At 42.4% G+C, this 12201-nt stretch overlaps 1 protein-coding gene across 1 annotated transcript in view; it reads right to left on the reverse strand.

The window, feature by feature from the left end:
• Positions 1-11685, reverse strand: part of ube2j1 (ubiquitin-conjugating enzyme E2, J1) — a 40058-nt gene extending 28373 nt beyond the window's left edge. The window contains exons 1-2 of the mRNA XM_030722348.1: positions 11375-11685; positions 3047-3120 (exon numbers count right to left, since the gene is read on the reverse strand). Of these exons, the coding sequence (XP_030578208.1) occupies positions 3047-3120; positions 11375-11405 (105 nt within the window). The 5' untranslated portion in view covers positions 11406-11685. The remainder of the gene's footprint in view (positions 1-3046; positions 3121-11374) is intronic.
• Positions 11686-12201: the final 516 nt, after the last annotated feature.

A 12201-nucleotide genomic window follows, 5' to 3' on the forward strand; every position in this document is an offset into this window, starting at 1 on the left:
TATCAGGATATAATTATCCTGATACCAAAAACCAGGGGAGGGGAAGGGTGGAGGGGTTTGTGTGTCCCAGTGATCCCAGGAGCTATGTTGTCCGGGGGCTAGTCCCCCTGATAGGGTCTCCCATGGCAAATTGGTCCTGGGTGAGGAGCCAGACAAAGAGTGGTTCAGAAGACCCCCATGGAAAGACCAACAAAGGACCTGTTTACCCTGCCCGGGATAGAGTTACCTGGGCCCCACCCTGGAGCCAGGCCTGGGGAGGGAGCTCAAGGGAGAGCGTCTAGTGGCCAGGCAGTAGCCCGTGGTGCCCAGCCGGGCGCAGCCCAAAGAGATGACACGGGCCTGCCCTCCAGTAGGCCCACCACCCACAGGAGGCATTGCAGGGGTCAGGTGGTGGGGGGAAGGGGGGGATGGTTGACCGACCTGGCACACCTAAACTTGTTGTGAGGGTGTGCTGGAAACACCTCGCAGAAGCCCCAGTCTGCGAAATCTTCAACTCCTACTTCCGGCAACTTCGAAAGCATTCCGAGGGAGGCTGAGGACACTTAGTCTGTAAGGAAGATGTTCCACACCTCCATTGTTGAGACTGCAGCTCAGAGCTGTGGCTGCAAGGTGGTTGGTGCCTGTCATGGTGGTAACCCCCGAACCAAATGGTGGTCACCAGAGGTGAAGGGAGCCATCAAGCCGAAGAAGGAGTCTTATTGGGCTTGGTTGGCCTGTGGGACTCCGGAGGCAGCTGACGGGTACCAACAGGCCAAGCGGAACGCAGCTCGGGCAGGGTCTGAAGCAAAAACTCGGGTGTGGGAGGAGTTCGGTGAGGCTATGGAAAAAGACTTTCGGACGGCATCGAAGCGATTCTGGCAGGAGGGGAAAGTGGTGCTGTACTCACACAGTTTATAGTGCGGGTGGAGTGTTGCTGACTTCAACTGAGGCTATAGTCGGGCAGTGGAAGGAATACTTCGAAGACCTCCTGACTACTGACACGCCTTCTGTACTGGAATCAGAATCTGGGAACGAGGGGGATAACTCACCCATCACTGGGGTGAGGTCACTGAGGTGGTTAAACAACTCCTTTGTGGTAGGGCCTCTGGGGTGGATGAGATTCACCCTGAGTTCCTGAAGGCTCTGGATGTTGTAGGGTTGTTTTGGTTGACACGCCTCAGCAACATCGCGTGGAGATCTGGGGCAGTGCCACTGGTTTGGCAGACCGGGGTGGTGGTCCCCATCTTTAAGAAGGGAGACCGGAGGGTGTGCTCCATCTTTCGGGGATCACATTCCTCAGTCTCTATGCCAGGGTCCTGGAAAGGAGGGTCCGCCTGTTAGTTGAACCTCAGATCCAAAAGGAACAATGCGGTTTTTGTGCTGGTCGTGGAACGCCATACCAGGTCTTTATCCTCTTGAGGATATTCGAGTGTGTGTGGCAGTTGGCCCAACCAGTCTACATGTGCTTTGTGGACTTGGAGAACGCATTCAACTGCATCCCTTGGGGTATCCTGCGGGAGTATGGGGTGTCTGACCCATTGTTGCGGGCCTTCCAGTCCCTGTACAACCGCAGTGAGAGCTTGGTCCATATAGCTGGCAATAAGTTGGACTTGTTTCTTGTGGGTGTTGGGACTCCGCCAGGGCTGCCCTCTGTCACAGACTTCTAGGCGTAGCCAGGAAGCGGAAGGCTTCTTCTTTGGTGGCCTCAGAATCTCGTCTCTGTGCTTTGCGGATGATGCGGTCCTGTTGGCTTCATCAGGTGGTGGCCTCCAGCTTGCACTGGAACAGTTCACAGCCAAGTGTGAAGCAGCTGGCATGAGAATCAGCACCTCTAGGTCTGAGGCCATGGTACTCAGCTGAAAAAAGGGTGGAGTTCCCCCTCTGGCTCACGGACTAGTTCCTGCCCCAGGTGGAGGAGTTCAAGGGTCTTGCTCACAAGTGATGGGAGAAGGCGATCGACAGACAGATCAGGGGCTTGTCTGCAGTGATGCGGACACTGCAAAGGTCTGTAGTGGTGAAGAGGGAGCTGAGTGTAAAAGCAAAGCTGTCAATTTACTGGTCAATCTACTTCCCTACCCTCAGCTATGGTCATGAGCTTTGGGTAGTGACCGAAAGAATAAGATCACAAAGCGGCAGAAATGAGTTTCCTCCGGAGGGTGGCTGGCCTCTCAGAGATAAGGGTGAGGAGTGCAGCCATTCGGGAGGGGCTCAGAGTAGAGCCGCTTCTCCTCCACATCAAGAGGAGCCCATTGAGTTGGCTCGGGCATTTGACTAGGACACCTCCTGGGCACCTCTTGGGTGAGGTGTTCTGGGCATCCCACCGGGAGGAGGTTCCGGGGTAGACCCAGGACACGCTGGAGAGATTATATCTTTCGGCTGGCCTGGGAATGCCTTGGGGTCCCCTCCGGATGAGCTGGTGGAGGTGGCTGGGGAGAGATAAGTCTGGGCTTCTCTGCTTAGGCTGCTGCCCCCACGACCCGGCCCCGGATAAGCAGAAGAGAATGGATGGGTGGATGGACCAAAACCAAAGACAGGGTGCACTCTTTTGTGTACTGACTTGATTAAAAACAATAAGTTAATAACAATTAAAAGCAAAAAGTTATATTACACCTCCATGAATTAGCCAGCCTGGTATAGGATGACTATGACCCTGTTCCAAATATTTCATTTTTGTTAAAATTTAATTAAAAAAATTTTTTTTTATCAAAGTTTTAATTCTTTTTATTATATTTTTTCTCCATGCTACTGACTAAGAAAAAAGATATTGTAAAAGTATATGAAGTTCCACTTATAGAAAGTGATCTAACTACTGAGTGATATATGGTCAAACTGCCACAATACTGTGATACAAATTCTTGACCATAACAGACAGAACAACTGACATAAATGGCTAAAACCACAATTTCCCTTTAAAATTACCAAAACTAAAAATACCTACTTGTAGTGACTGTATGTGTTTTCACTAACATGCTTTGTTAGACTTTTAAGAGCGGGAGATGATGCTAAAGTAACATAGTACTGATTCTGACAAGTGCTGAAGCACTACTGTATCCTGTGGCAAACTTACTTCTAGTGGTTGGGCATGGTAGTGCTCTGTGGGATCCCTCAGTTCAGCAGCCTCCTTCATCAGCCTCTTCACCGCTTCCCATCAAATGAAACAAAGAAATGTAAGGGGGAAAGTTAGCACTTGCATGGAAAACTACTCACAACCTCCTCATGGTGATTTGTTCTTGCATCCTTAGTGTTCACCAATATGTCCTGTGGTGTAACACCCCACGTTTGCACCCAAATGTCTTCATACAGTTTAACTGAATCAATTCAACTGTAGTGGTTTTACAGGCCAAGATTCCTTATTTACAAATACAGAGAACTGAAAATGTCAATCTTCAATCTTTATTTTACTGTAAAAAGGGCAAATGATCCAAAGAAGTGGAGAGTTGTCTTCTTTTAGTTCTGGTCAATAGCTTAACCTAGGGCTGCACAAATTTTAACCTTGATCATGATTTTAGATTTCCACAATTAAATCAAAATAATCAAGCAATACTGAAAATATGTGCTTCACCAATAGAACACAAAGCAAAAGCCCAAAAAGGCGATCCAAAAATGTGACGCGGAAGAACAGAATGCCACTGATTGGCCAGGGAGTGTTGTCACTAGCTGAGTCATGAGAGCGTCAACTCCACCAGAATCAACTGCGCCATTTATAAAACCGATTTGCTCAGGAACAAATGAAACACTGAAATAAACCAGACATCAGCCATTAGAGATCATCTGAGTGAATTATATCTGTGTTTAACTTGCACTCAGCAGCAAAAGCGAGCAGGAGTTTTGAAAACGATGTGCTGGAAGTCAGGCGTTCTCCCAGCGTATTGCGAGCCTCACTGCAGCTGACTGCGAGTGGGCAGCTGCTGTTAGTGCAGCGGAATGGACATCTCCGAAAATATTCAAGAACCTTTCCAATCAAGAAATATCTTGATAAATTGAGCAGATATTTGATGTTTACATTTCTACATTTTGTGTCACAGGAGCAGTAATATTTCAGAATTTACTCACAGTTTTAGCCGTCTAGTGTTGTTTTTTTTTTTTGACTTTGAAGCGCAGAAAATCACATCACAGTTTTTTACCTGAAAAAATTGCAAATTTTTATCAGCTTGAAATATTTTTGCTACTGTAATTTCTGAAGAAAAATACAATTTTATATTTTATCTAATGTATTGAGGAAAACGTTGCTGTTTTCTGGCCATTCAGATTCATATTTTCAGTTCTAGACTGCTCAATAAAGGTTAATCATATTCGTCCTGCGAATTAGACTGTTTTCAATTTTGGCCTGTCCTGTGATTGAGTTTGACACCCCTGTGTTATATGGTCAACAGTATTGAAAGCTACACTGAGTTCTAGCGGGACAAGCACAGAGATGACTCCACTGTCAGAGGCCATAAATAAATAAACACATTAATAACATTCCTAAAGGGTTACATAGATGTCCTATCACCAGTTTTACAAATAATTTATGGACTGCATAATTTTAAAATGATTAAAAATTGGCTACCACAAACCACTTTGTGTTTTTCTTTTAAATATAAATATCGTGCTCTGAAAACAACACTACAAAAAATAAATAAAAATCTGTCTGCACCTTTGGATAAAATAAATAAATACTGCATATGTATTAATTAATACTGGTAAATCACTACAGTAATTTCATGGGCAAAAACTACCCGCTTTCCACACACACGCGCGCACACACACACACACACACACACAGAAGGACAGATATCACTCTGTGCCCCTCTGCCAGAGTACTCAGTCTTCTTTGGAGGAATTGACAAAGTATTGACAAAACAGTTTTAAAAACAGTCCTCAAGTTTGTATTTTCTTGAACTGTAGGATGACATTAAAATGGGAGGCTTTTACTTTTTTCATTTTAATGCTTGTTCACCTGTCATGCATCGTTTGCATCACAGCAAAACTTTTTTACCTCTCAGTGATCAGGTGTGAAAAAACATCCTTCCTGGAGACTAGAAGCACCCCACCACCTAGGGCTGTGCAATTAATCGAAATTTGATTTCAATTTCAATCTTGTCCCCAAGCAACACTCCAAACAGTGCAATCAACAAATAACGATCATTATTAAAATTATTTTGTCACATTATGTTCCATATACTCTTAGCCCTGATTTATTCTGCAGTCTTGAGTTCTTGCAGGTCCACAACGTAACCTACATAAGTGGCCAACGATGCTGCCAGCAATTATTTGCAGGTGCATTATGTGCTAATTATGTTAATTATCGAGTGAGAAATCTACCCAGTAAGATGATGTGCACCTCATGAAAAATGTCAAATAATGTCCGTTATGTCCCTACAGTTACGGGGCATGATTAGCAAGGGATGGTAGGGAGATGTCCCTACCAATATTTGCTCCGTGAATGTAATTTAGCACTGGACCCCGATTTGTTACCGAGCCCGCCCCAGAAAATGATTCGACTCACATCCCTACCAATATTAATACTAAGTCTTTGAATACAGGATCTGTCAGTATGTTGTGGCACTAAAATGTGAGCAAATTTAGTTGGTCGAAATAACTTGGTCCCATTTCTTCCTATTATTAGTCATGATGACTGGAATTACCTTTCTATTTATTTATTATTTGTGTTTAATTCAACACAAATTGAATCAGTGTACATTTATTAAGACGACTAAAATTTTCCAACTTCTGCCTAACAATATTCAGAATCCTCCCCATTACAATGTGACAAAAGTAAATCAGAGTAAATTATATAAATCAAATATGTTTGTGACATAATTATACAACTTAATAAATGTTGTTTTGACCGCCATACATCTGTCCATACCTTTTGATACTAGTGGCTGGGCTGGGCGATATATTGAGTTTTTAAGAAATATAGATAAATTTTCATATGCAATATAAGATGAGACAATATCATTTTTATCAATGTAGTCTATGTCGCGTTATAATCATACTTGTAGATCCACCAGTTCATCTTTCTCTTCTCCCAGTTTGCCTCTGCACAGCTTCACACTGCCCTGCCTCTCTCTGCTTCACCCGTAAATCATGCAGGAAGCAACCGCATGGCAGTGTCACCGACTTAGCAACTTTGTTGCTAGATGTAGCAGCTTTTCAGATGCCGCTGGCGACTTTTAGTCCAAAAAGCGACTACCGACAAATTTAGCAACTTTTTCCAGTGACGTCGACAACTTTTGAAAAGTTTTGGAAACCTGAAATCTTCTGCTGTCGCCGTGGTTTTTGTATATACAGCCTTCTTTCTGCATCTGTTCGTATTCATTGGCATCGCCTGGACCCCCAAAAGTCTCTGGCTGCAGGTAAGAAGGCCGTGCCATACAGCAACTCCATAGCAGAAGTTGGTTTGTACTGTAAGTCACGTGACCTTAGTAGGTCTTTTTTGTATGCTTGCAGATGTGTATTGAGCGCTTGCTGTGATACATCAGCGCATATGTCTAAGGGTTTACTGAGATGGCTAAAATCCTGCAGATGGAATTTTTTTCATTCAGTCTGTCACAGTACTGGATGTACAGGAGTACACACAAGAAGAAGCACTTTCCAGTGAAGTAGACTTAACCAGACTGGCTTTTTAAAGAATAAGTCAGACTTTTGCTATTTTTGCTCTGTATCTTTTCTATTTCCATTTAAATAGCACAGCTATGAGCCTTTTTTATAGACCAAAAAAGCATTAATTTATTTGAGGAGCATTCAGTTCAATTTTATTTATATAGCGCCAAATCACAACAAACGGTCGCCTCGAGGCACTTTGTATTGTGGGTAAAGACCCTACAATAATACAGAGAAAACCCAACAGTCAAAACGACCCCCTATGAGCAGCACTTGGCAACAGTGGGAAGGAAAAACTCCCTTTTAACAGGAAGAAACCTCCAGCAGACATGCTGTGGAAGAGAGCCAGAGATTAATAACAATTAATGATTAAATGCAGAGTGGAGTATAAACAAAGTAAATAAGGTGAATGAAAAGAAACAGTGCATTATGGGAACCCCCCAGCAGCCTAGGCCTATAGCAGCATAACTAAGAGCTGGTTCAGGGTCACCTGATCCAGCCCTAACTATAAGCTTGAACAAAAAGGAAAGTTTTAGGCCTAGTCTTAAAAATAGAGAGGGTGTCTGTCTCCCAAATCCAAGCTGGGAGCTGGATAATCGACCTCACTGGGAGCAGAGTTTAGGTAGCTGCTCTGCACTGTGTTGGCACATGGCACTGAAGAGCATAATAATGAAGGAATTATATGCTTAAACTTAGTTACAGCACTTTCAGAAAGACTTCTATTGTAATAAAACTTATTCCCACTGCCATGTAATCCATTAAAGTTAATGTAAATGTTACTAAGAAATGATCAGACAGGAGGGGGCTTTCAGGGAATACTGTTAAGTCTTTAGTTTCTATGCCATATGTCAGGACAAGATCCAGAGTATGATTAAAGTGGTGGGTGGGCTCCTTTACATTTTGAGAGAAGCCAACTGAATCTAATAATAAATTAAATGCAGTGTTGAGGCTGTCATTCTCAGCATCTACATGGATGTTAAAATCACCCACTATAATTATTTTATCTGAACTGAGCACTAAATCAGATAAAAAGTCTGAGAAATCAGACAGAAACTCTGAGTAGGGACCAGGTGGACGATAGATAATAACAAATGAAACAGGTTTTTGATTTTCCCAATTAGGATGGACAAGACTAAGAGTCAGGCTTTCAAAAGAATGAAAACTTTGTCTGGGTCTTTGATTAATTAATATGCTGGATTTGAAGATTGCAGCTAATCCTCCTCCTCGACCTGTGCTTCGAGCATTCTGACAGTTACTGTGACTCGGGGGTGTTGATTCATTTAAACTAACATATTCATCCTGCTGTAACCAGGTTTCTGTAAGACAGAATAAATCAATATGTTGATCAATTATTAAATCATTTACTAATAGGGACTTGGAAGAGAGAGACCTAATGTTTAACAATCCACATTTAATTGTTTTATTCTTTGGTGCAGTTGATGAAGCTGTATTATTTATTGTTTTTGAATTTTTATGCTTAAATAGCTTTTTGCTGATTTTAGCTTTGTTTTTTGGTGGTCTGGGAGCAGGTACCACTCTATGGGGATGGGGTTTTGGGGGGATGGCAGGAGGAGAGAAGCTGCAGAGAGGCGTGTAAGACTGCAACTCTGCTTTCTGGTCTCAACCCTGGGTAGTCAGGTTTTAGCATTATTATTTAAATTGCCAATAGTTTTTCTCATGTATGTCTACAGCTTAATGTTAATAAAAATGCCCGTGTGATATTTGGGACATGTAGCTTTGACTCAGAAGTGCCGATTTGTTTATACCTTTGGGAAGAGAAAAATATTGAGATATACAGGGGTTGGACAACGAAACTGAAACACCTGTCATTTTAGTGTGGGAGGTTTCATGGCTAAATTGGACCAGCCTGGCGGCCAAGCTTCATTAATTGCACATTGCACCAGTAAGAGCAGAGTGTGAAGGTTCAATTAGCAGGGTAAGAGCACAGTTTTGCTCAAAATATTGCAATGCACACAACATTATGGGTGACATACCAGAGTTCAAAAGAGGACAAATTGTTGGTGCACGTCTTGCTGGCACATCTGTGACCAAGACAGCAAGTCTTTGTGATGTATCAAGAGCCACGGTATCCAGGGTAATGTCAGCATACCCACCAAGAAGGACGAACCACATCCAACAGGATTAACTGTGGACGCAAGAGGAAGCTGTCTGAAAGGAATGTTCGGGTGCTAACCCGGACTGTATCCAAAAAACATAAAACCACGGCTGCCCAAATCACGGCAGAATTAAAAGTGCACCTCAACTCTCCTGTTTCCACCAAAACTGTCCGTCGGGAGCTCCACAGGGTCAATATACACGGCCGGGCTGCTATAGCCAAACCTTTGGTCACTCGTGCCAATGCCAAACGTCGGTTTCAATGGTGCAAGGAGAACAAAGCTTGGGCTCTGGACAATGTGAAACATGTTTTGTTCTCTGATGAGTCCACCTTTACTGTTTTCCCCACATCCGGGAGAGTTACGGTTTGGAGAAGCCCCAAAGAAGCGTACCACCCAGACTGTTGCATGGCCAGAGTGAAGCATGGGGGTGGATCAGTGATGGTTTGAGCTGCCATATCATGGGATTCCCTTGGCCCAATACTTGTGCTAGATGGGAGCGTCACTGCCAAGGACTACCAAACCATTCTGGAGGACCATGTGCATCCAATGGTTCAAACATTGTATCCTGAAGGCGGTGCCGTGTATCAGGATGACAATGCACCAAAACCCACAGCAAGACTGGTGAAAGATTGGTTTAATGAACATGAAAGTGAAGTTGAACATCTCCCATGGCCTGCACAGTCACCAGATCTAAATATTATTGAGCCACTTTGGGGTGTTTTGGAGGAGCGAGTCAGGAAACGTTTTCCTCCACCAGCATCACGTTGTGACCTGGCCACTATCCTGCAAGAAGAATGGCTTAAAATCCCTCTGACCACTGTGCAGGACTTGTATATGTCATTCCCAAGACGAACTGACTCTGTATTGGCTGCAAAAGGAGGCCCTACACCCATACTAATAAATTATTGTGGTCTAAAACCAGGTGTTTCAGTTTCATTGTCCAACCCCTGTATATCGTATATCACCATTCGGCTAAAAAATATTGAGAACTTTTGGTTCATATCGCCCAGCCCTACTAGTGGTCATGATATTTTGTGATTCCCCCTTCCCCACTGGTTTTGTTGATTCTCTTTGCTTTTCTCATTTGCTGAAAATGGGAAACAGGTGCAGCAATTGAAAATATACATATTTTATACATTATTCAATTGATTCCAAATGCCAAGTCTGTATTTGGTAAGACCACCTTTATTCTTCAACAGCCTTAATTCTTTTTGGCAAGGTTTCTGTAATAAGGAATAAATCCAAGGTTACTGAAGGACATTCCAAAGCTCTTCTTTGGGTGTTGGCTGCCTTTGTTCCATTCCCTGCCAAGATGATCCCACACTGCTGGGAGGTCAGTCCATAACAATTTTCCATTCTGTGAGTGTGTGTGGCCTTTTTTTAAAATTCAGGTATTGGCAATGTGTTTATTTATTTATTTATTTATTGTCACTGTAAAGACATAAAATTAAGCCGTTGCCAATCAGACACTTCCCAGATGGTATTGCTCTGTAAATCTGATGATACTCTGTGTTCATAATTCCAATTTTGGCAAGATACCCAGAAACCCACTGGTTGACGTCCAGCCACAAACCATGACAGAGCCTCCACTGTGTTTTATAGGCTTCTATAAACACTCACTATTGTACTTTTCTCCTAACATAACCAGAAATTTGGATTCATCATTCCATAAAGGCCCATTGCCACTGATTTTCAGTCCAGTTCTTGTGTAATTTGACATACCAGGTACAAGGACTGGACAGAAAATTTATGGAAAAAGTAGCCAGTATCCAGGGGGAAAAAAAAAAAAAAAAAAAAAACTTTGGAAAGCCTGGAGAAATACTGCTCAGTATCTCTTCAAAAATTACAAGTCTGGCTCCTTGGAAGCAAAATATAAAGAAATGCGGTATGGCTTAAGCACTTTGCACAGTATTATAATCACCTTTGTGAGCAGTCCAACAACTTATCGATTAAATAATTGGGAAAATACTCAGCTATTTATGTGCAACTTTGAGCAGATTTCAGTTTGCCTACCAATGCAAAAGTTTTGGTAGGCAATACCCTTGGATGTTTAGGCCCTGTTACTTGTACTCTACTTAAAAAAACATGTTAAACTTTTTGGTACCGTCTTCCAAAAATCACATCAATAGACAATCACAGTTTTAAAGACTTAACAGAGGTGCCTAAAACTTAAGTGTCATTAAGTGTTATGTCATGAGTTACACATGAGCCTTGTGTTTGTTAAACTAAACCCTAAGAATCAGTCGTTTAAGTAGTACCCTTAATCATGAACATCATAACCATTCGACCAAAACCCTAGGGAAGTAGCTAACTAAATCGCAGATTCCAAGTCGCTACTGAACAGCGGCGGGCATACGCAAACGTGTCATAAACAAAGCTTAACTCAACAGCACCTAGTCTGAGTCCCGGAAGAGAGCTATGCTGACGCAACTTCTACACACATGACTTGTTCTGAATACTAAAAGTTAAAAAACAAACAATTGTCTCCATGTATAATGCACAACAGAAAAAAGTCCGAAATAATACTAAGAAAAAGCGCCGGTGTATTTGTCGACGTAAACATTAACCTTCTGACCGAGGCTGGTGAAAGTTAAGTTATTTATTAAACAGAGTAAAGTGGTGGGTTTCAGCTGCCGGTTTTAATGCTAGCATTCCAACAGTTGTACAATAAGATTTGATAGCCGGCTTACCTGGACTCTTGAGGTTGTATTTGTTCTCCATCCTTAAACAAACTGGGCACTGCGATGAAGTTTTATTGTTTCTAAATAGCTAGCTCCCAATTTACGTTATCCTATTTAGCGTTAGCTTCACTTAGCAGCTCGGCTGGTTGGCTTTGTTCTCAAATCTGAGCGATACAACTTAAACCGTAGGTCGTACTCTTTCTCTGGAGGTTTCGTGTGTAACGGAGGCAGGAGATATTTCAATATTTAGGAATATTTTTTCAAACGCTGTTTCGGTTTTGAAACGGATTCTCAAATGTTTTCGATGTGACGTCACTTACGGAACGTAAACAGGAAGTGAAATCTGAAGATACGTACGTACGTCACTGACACACGACCGCGTCCTTTTATAAAAAAAAATCTTTAAGAAGAAGAAGAAGAAGAAGAAACAGCCTTTATTGTCCCGCAAAGGGGAAATTTAGGTGTAACAGCAGCAAAAATGTCAAAACACAACAGGACAAGATTAACAATATTACTACTACTAATAATAATAATAATAAAAATAAAAATAAAATAATATATACTCTACAGGATTATAACTACAGGAAATGACAATATACGATGTATTACTATACAATATATACATACTATTGGTTCTGTTTTTGTTGGGAGCAGGGATGGTTATAAAGTCTTAAAGCTGCTGGAAGGAAGGATCTACAATAACGCTCCTTTGTGCATTTAGGGTGCAACAGCCTGTCAGTGAAGGAGCTCTCCAGTTCAGTAAGAGTTTCATGCATGGGGTGGGAGACTTTGTCCATCATTGATGCTATTTTGGTCAGGGTCCTTCTGTCTCCCAC

The sequence above is a fragment of the Archocentrus centrarchus genome, chromosome 24 (assembly GCF_007364275.1).
Source record: "Archocentrus centrarchus isolate MPI-CPG fArcCen1 chromosome 24, fArcCen1, whole genome shotgun sequence".
In the NCBI taxonomy this organism is placed as follows: Eukaryota; Metazoa; Chordata; class Actinopteri; order Cichliformes; family Cichlidae; genus Archocentrus; species Archocentrus centrarchus.